This window comes from Trachurus japonicus, chromosome 12 (genome assembly GCF_045865225.1).
Source record: "Trachurus japonicus isolate A0001 chromosome 12, Traja_1.0".
Classification (NCBI taxonomy): Eukaryota; Metazoa; Chordata; class Actinopteri; order Carangiformes; family Carangidae; genus Trachurus; species Trachurus japonicus.
Genome location: NC_140918.1, coordinates 18,556,516 through 18,563,438, shown reverse-complemented (window position 1 = coordinate 18,563,438; position 6,923 = coordinate 18,556,516). Strand labels below are relative to the sequence as shown.

At 39.3% G+C, this 6,923-nt stretch overlaps 1 protein-coding gene across 1 annotated transcript; it reads right to left on the bottom strand.

Annotated features, from left to right (window-relative positions):
• Nucleotides 1–4,365: 4,365 nt before the first annotated feature.
• rbp4l (retinol binding protein 4, like) lies at nt 4,366–6,532 on the bottom strand. The gene is made up of 5 exons (XM_085793704.1): nt 6,403–6,532; nt 5,875–5,997; nt 5,637–5,773; nt 5,077–5,189; nt 4,366–4,982 (listed from the first exon to the last, which is right to left on the bottom strand). The coding sequence occupies exons 2-5, from the start codon at nt 5,989–5,991 to the stop codon at nt 4,759–4,761; spliced, it is 591 nt and encodes a 196-aa protein (XP_085649830.1). The 5' UTR covers nt 5,992–5,997; nt 6,403–6,532; the 3' UTR covers nt 4,366–4,758.
• Between the last annotated feature and the right edge of the window lie 391 nt (nt 6,533–6,923).

Genomic DNA, 6,923 nt, shown 5'->3' with positions numbered 1-6,923 from the left:
TTTAAAAAAAAGAAACAACAACAACAGGGAGGTGCAGAGTTCCAAGTTTGAGAGAGAAAGAGAGAGAGGAGAGATGTAAAGCTCAACTACGTTTTATCTTTTCAGTGAAATGTTTCAAGGTTTGTTTATCAGTGACAAAATGATTTTTGATGGTAAAAAATATAACAATAAACACATATGTTCCATATTGTTGTTACTGTAGCTATGCATGCTTATATCCATTTTGAATACAGATCTGTGTGTGTGAAAGGAACCGACTAACCAGTGCTACTGTATATCCTCATATTGTTTTACTAATACAATGTTCTGTAACCAACATATTTATTTCTTAGTGTGGTGAAGTTTACTATAGTGAATGTAATACATGTTTCTTACTGTAATCGTCTTTGCTGTTTTTGTGTTTGTATCCTAAATAAAAAGTTTCATTAATCAAGTGCATGTTTATGTCTTTATTCTGATGTCACTTTAAAAATAAAATCCATTAATTTTTTTATACTGGATTCATGAAATGGCAACATACTATACTTTGTTATAACTATTTAAAGTAAATAGTCAAAGTAAAGTTTTGAATCTTGCAGTACCTGCAGAAGGTATAAACAAGTGTAGATGAGATTTGAGATTTATTCATTTTTAAAAAAATGGAACACATATATTAACATTTTCATGTAAAGATGTTTGAACCAAGACTAATTTCCGTCTCTAGTCTAGTAATTCAAGTTCATTCATTTGAGATCCTCTGTAAGTCAGAGCTGTACAATAGTATCAGTTTACATGTGAAGATTGTCGGTTTATAAAATTACATTTAATTATCAACAAAATGACCTGCTTTTCAAGCTCCCACTTTCATAAACTACACATGATCAAAAGCGACAGTGCTGCCAACAGCAGTTACACTGATAGTACTTATCCTCTTTCCAGATGTATGATGGAAAGATGATACCTACAGAAAAATGAGATGAAAAGAAAAGAGACAGCTGCCGTACAGTTAGTTTTGTTAGTAAATGTCAAATTGTAGGCGAGGTTGTTATGTGGTAATATCCATCAGTCAAAGCATGTCCTGCAGGTGTTTTATGGCACAACAAATCTGATAATGAGGTAGGGGGAAATTTCTTCAATGAGATATAATAAAACCATTTCCTCAGAAGTGCTGGGTGATGCAACTCTTTAACACACATTACTCAGACATTGATTGACACTGGTTTAACTGATAATGATGTGACTGCTTGTCAGACGGAATTTTTTCCCTGTTCTTATAATCCCTTAATAAGCACCTTCTAAATGAGCACACACTTTGTTTGTCATGACTTATAAACCCCACGGTGACCCCTAGTAACCTTATAATTTAACATCATGACCTTTTTGACTGGGATCACTCTGCTCTAAAGATGCAAATGTTTAAAGTGAGGAGGGGAAACCAATAACAGCTAATAAAAACAGGTTTCAATTTTAATTTGAAAATATCATTAAAAAAACAAAACACATCAGTGAGAATAAGTTAAAAAGCTTAAAAACTTCCCACCTATGACAACTTTTCAGGTTCTTTGGAGCCAACAACTCTACAGAGACACGTTATCACAATTTTCACATTTTCTCACGCTGATCCTACAATGTTAAACACAACAGCGCCAGTTATCTTTTATTGCCGATAACTGTGCTACACCCACTGTGCCTTTATACCTATTAATTCTGCTAAAGACATGTTGAGAAATTGCTCCAACATGAAACCCCTGCGCTGTCAAACTAATTAGAGGCGACCATCTTCGTGATAAATGTAAAGAATGTTACATTAAGTGGACACATCCACTGAAGCTAAACATTAAGCCAATAAAAATATCTCATGTCACTGTACAATCAATGGTGCCTTAGCCTGGACACCGCTGACCCCACAGCCTCAGGTTTTATCCTATGAGCACCTCATTGCCCCTCCCCCACAGCTGTGATGGACTGACAGTTTGCAGAGCAGCTGAGTTAGATGAGTCAAAGAAGCTGTAAAAACAGAGACAGAGAGTCAGCCGTCACAGTTAGCTAACAGCTCAGCAGGTTGCCATGATTTGAATAATGAAAATTTTGAATATTTACAGTATGTCTTACACATAGCCATTGATCTAAATAGAAAATGATATAGCCCTTTGAAGGAACAGTTGTCCTCAAGTGGAAGGTATTTGAAAAATGAAAGATAAGATCCAGCGTTTTAATATCAAGGCCGGTGCAGCTCAGACGGTTTATACAGTATCAACTAACCCCACAATAAAAGCTGTTCCCAGATTCTAAAATGTACTTTAAATGTTTAAAATAATATGCAAGTGAGTGTCTTTAAGTTGCATTTTATTGTATTTTCATATATCTGAAAACATTCAGGTACCACTTTCTCGATATAATGTGTCAATATACAGTAGTGCTTACTCCCACTATTTGTCCCTCAGCGTCTCCTCACAGAGTGAAGGCCGAGGTGATGTCATCCACCATCTATTGGCTGGAGCTGTTCAGTCAAATGTCACGACACAGCCAGTAAAAGGTGATGCTATATTTAAAGTTGTTGGGGAACCAGGGATGCAGAAGATGGAAATAAAGTTATAAAAAGTTTTGGCAATTTGAGTGGCCACATAACACTGTTGTTAATGTTAAATGTTGTTTTACTGCACTCTGGTGGGCACATCCTGTTATAACAGCTTACAAGTCATCAATACAGAAAAGGTGGCACTGGCGTATCTTCATATGCATATGATATATGTGTATGAACACTGATACTGAATGATTAGAGAGACTTGACACTGACAGTAAGATTCATGACTGTGAAAGCAAATGTCAAAAAACATAACTGAATGAGAAGCGAGACACTAGATTAAGTGTAAAGTCTTTGCCTCTGGAGAATGACATAACTCTGACACACACTAGCTGTAGGTGTTTTGCCTTGGAGCAAACTCAAGCAGATATCCACTAGTATGCTAACCTCTGTCCATAAACCTCTGTCTTATATAGTCTACAATGAAAATATTCTTCACAGTTTAGGTTTTAAGTTGGAGTTTTAAAAGCAGCTATGGGTCTGCAGTAAAGGTGAAATTACATCACCAATGTGGTAAAAGGAAGTAAAGGGACATTTTTAAATTTTGGCCAGATCCAGTTAATAATTCAATGAATTTGAATTTTATTCCGGTGAATATTGTTTGACAATGGTGGAGGTTTGTGTTCTCTGAGTGCATCTTGAGTTTGTACATCCAATCAAATATAAATCATAGACTAATCTAAGACTTCAACAATAAAATATGCCCTGGAAGAGAATATATTGCTTACATGAGACAAGCCATTACACAAGCATAAAACATTGTTTGGGTTTAGCTGTTTGATAATTACAGATGGTCTCACTTCCAGTAAGGCCAAAGAACTGATCCCATCAGAGGTAAGCTTGCTTTGGCCTGCCGCCCCTAACACACTGTCCAGCCAAGCTGTGTATTCACTCACAGGGAATTGGCTGTCACACAGCTCCATTGTACAACTGAGATGCTTTTCCAAACAAAATACTAATACTGCTGAATTCTTTACACAGTGCACGTTTCTAAGATCTCACTATTATGAAAATGTTATGATTTTAAACTGACAGAAGTAGGTATAAGTTCGATAATATTAACTGGCCGCTACATTTAGGGTCATATTTGCTACATTAATGGGTCAGAGTAAAAAGAGCTTTGTAAATAAGATTTCTTTCTTTGTCTAAATGACTGTCCTACACATTAAGTGAGCTCCTCAGGAGTAATATATTGATTTACAGCAAAGCTCGGCCATTATTGGCTCTAGACCATTGCCTTTCAGCTTGTTGCATAACACCAGCAGGATTACACACCATCTATAGAAACAAACAATCTTGGTTTGTCTCCCTGCCTTGCTGGCAGTCTCTAAGTATTGACCTCATATGGCACCGTGGTTCTCCAAGACAACATGAGTATTGTTAATAGAATATAACCAGCATCAAAAAGCTGCTTTCTCCAATGTGTAGTTATCTTTGTATTCCAAGTGAGACGTGACTGCAGAAGGCTGCTGACACGACCCTTGACCCGTGGAGCACACTTGTACCCAAATAGTTGTGTTAGCATAATAGGACTAAGGTCTGGAAACATCAGACCACCAGTAAGCCCATTACTTCTCAGTGCGTATTGTGTTGGGTTTGGCGGCTTTTTCCTGGGGCTCAGGAGGGATCACAGTCACTTACATGGCCAAAGTGCAACATGTTTTCAAGGCTGAGCAGGTGACCAGTATACTTTAAAGTGTATTCATACCTCAAACAGTCTGTTTCATTTAGTTTTATGTTTTTAAAATGCAGGCTTGACAATAAAATAGCTACATAACAGCAAAAAAGGACAAACTCAATAGTTTTTGTTTAGAAAAATATTTTTATTATTTTATTTTTCGCATTCACTCAAAACACCATGGCAACAGTGACAATTTCCATGGACAAATAACAACAACATGAGAGACAGAGGAGGAAATGGATTTTTTTAAAACAAAAAAACAAACAAACAGATGCTTGGAAAATCGTGAAGTCGTGGTTGAACATGTGCAGGTTTTTCTCCATCTTCGCTTTCTTCTCAGTCTCTCTGTTGTTTTGCATCTGTCCATTCACCCCACATGATCACTCCCACATACACAACAATATATCTCTGACATTCACTCTCTCACTCCCTCCCTGTTTCTTGCTCTCCAGCCACCCAGACCGCAGCTATAGCTGGCGACAATGCCCTGCCTTCCTCGCTCTGCTTCTTCTCTTTAGCAGGCTCCAGACTGCAGCACGGGCTGGAACTGTCCGGCCATGCAGATGTCCTCCTGTTTCTGACGCACGACGCGCTGAATGGCTGGGGGCAGGCCGCGGGGGTTCCTGGAGAAGATGAGGGCGTAGCCGTCTTCGCAGCTGCCATCTTCTTTCAGGGTGCGGCAGGCGTAGGTGATGGCGTAGTTGTCGTAGTCAGTGTCGATCACCCAGTAGTTGTCACCTGGTTAGAAGGAATGGGAGATGTTAGAGTGAAATAGAAATTATAGGGTGTAGGCTAAGAAGGGTGTGTGGCTGGATATGTGTGCACTGCTTACCTCCACTGGACAGGTAGCTGGCCAGTCCCTGGTAGTTCATGAACATCTTGCCAGGGGTTGTAGGGTCGGGGACGGAGTACTGGGCAGCCATGTCAGCGCACACGACCCAGAAGCTGCAAAATAATGATACAAACATACCTTTTAGTCATAAGCACTTTAATTGTATGTTTTTTGTTTACAAGAGTGAATCCAAGCCAACATTCCTGGGTAAAATCCCACCTCTTCCAATAGCATTTCTTCCTAATCCTTCCTAATCCAGGGAAAACCCACTTTGTAGCTAATGCTGTTCAGAATGTGCTTCTGGAAAATCATACCTGCCTCTATCTTAAATCTTAGGGTGGACTTTGAGCAGAACCTGAGCACTCTTCTTGACCTTTGATCCCAGAAACTGAGTATTTGAGCTGCCCACACCCTAACCCTCCCCCCAGACCATGAAGAGTCAAGAGGGTCTTTGTGCCTGAACTGACCCTTTACCCTAACCTGAGGGGCTTTAAAGAGGTGCGGGACCAGTGGGTTTTACTTTGGGTAGATAGAGTTCTATCATTTTTTTTGGGACTTACCCAAACAGAGTGACACGTCCCTTGGATGAAGCAGTCATGGAGCCATCGTCATCGATGGTGTACTCGGCTGAGATGTTGTCCTGCAGGAACAGGCCCTCTGGATCTTTCTTCTGCAGTGCGTACCACTTGCCTGCATACTGCAATAGAAAGGAGGAGGAGAAAGAAAGTCAGAAACTGTTTCAAACTCTCTCTGAACGTACAGAAAAATGTTGTTTGTGGGTGTTTTGATTCAACTTACCCTCTTGGGGTCAAAGTCTTCCTTGACAGAGAAACTGTCAACGACACAGGAGGCAGACAGAGCCCGCTCTACACAGGCAACCAGGACCAGCAGCAGGGCCAGCTTAGAGGATCCCATCCTGAACTGAACACAACCATGAAGAGAAATCATGATCAGAGGAGTATTTTATTCAACTCATGGATACAAATCTAAATACACATTTTAGGTCCACCAGCAGCTGATATATAGAAGTATTATGAATGCACTGTCAGTATACTGAAATATATATCATGAGATAAAGAAAACAGTAGCATGTGACAGTTTGATTTCAACTTATGCTAGAGCAATAGAAAATGTGCAGTGCAGTCTTAAAACAAATTCTGTGTTAAACTGACAATGCCAAAAAGACAACGATATTTCCTACAAGACACCAAGATCATACATCATCATGGTTATCAGACAGAACACAAAGAACAACAACTCTCACTCCAAAATCCCAAAATCTACAAGCTGAATTGTCTTCAAATGAGTAACAGCTCAGTTTCTTACCTGTTCTGGTTCAAAGTAGCGACAGTGATTGAACTTCTAGTGCTGTTTGTGGTTAGCCACCAGATTGAGTCAGAGGTGTCAGACGCTGCCTTTATATACACCCTCCACAGACAAGCTTATGGCTGATTTTCATTGCTTGGAACTAAATAAGGTGCTTAAATCTAGAGCTAATCTTGTTGGGTTGAAATCCTTACTGTAATCTGGCTTCTATGTTCAAACCTGCACAAGACTGAAAAAACAATTAGACCTTTATGTAACTGAGTGCAAGTGCAATAAAACAAGCTCAGACACACGAGAGCTGACAAATGAATGAACATACACAACATACAAGAAGTGGTTGATTGCATTAAAAACTTGAAAGTTATCATTTATGATCTGATTCAGTTTGGATCTTATTAGCATGCTGGCACTGGACTCTTGATTTACTGAAAGAAAATACAAAACACCATGTCCAAATAGCTAATGCAGAGACTGGAGACACGTTTAGTCTTTTTTATCAGATGTGTGGCTTGTAAAGAAAT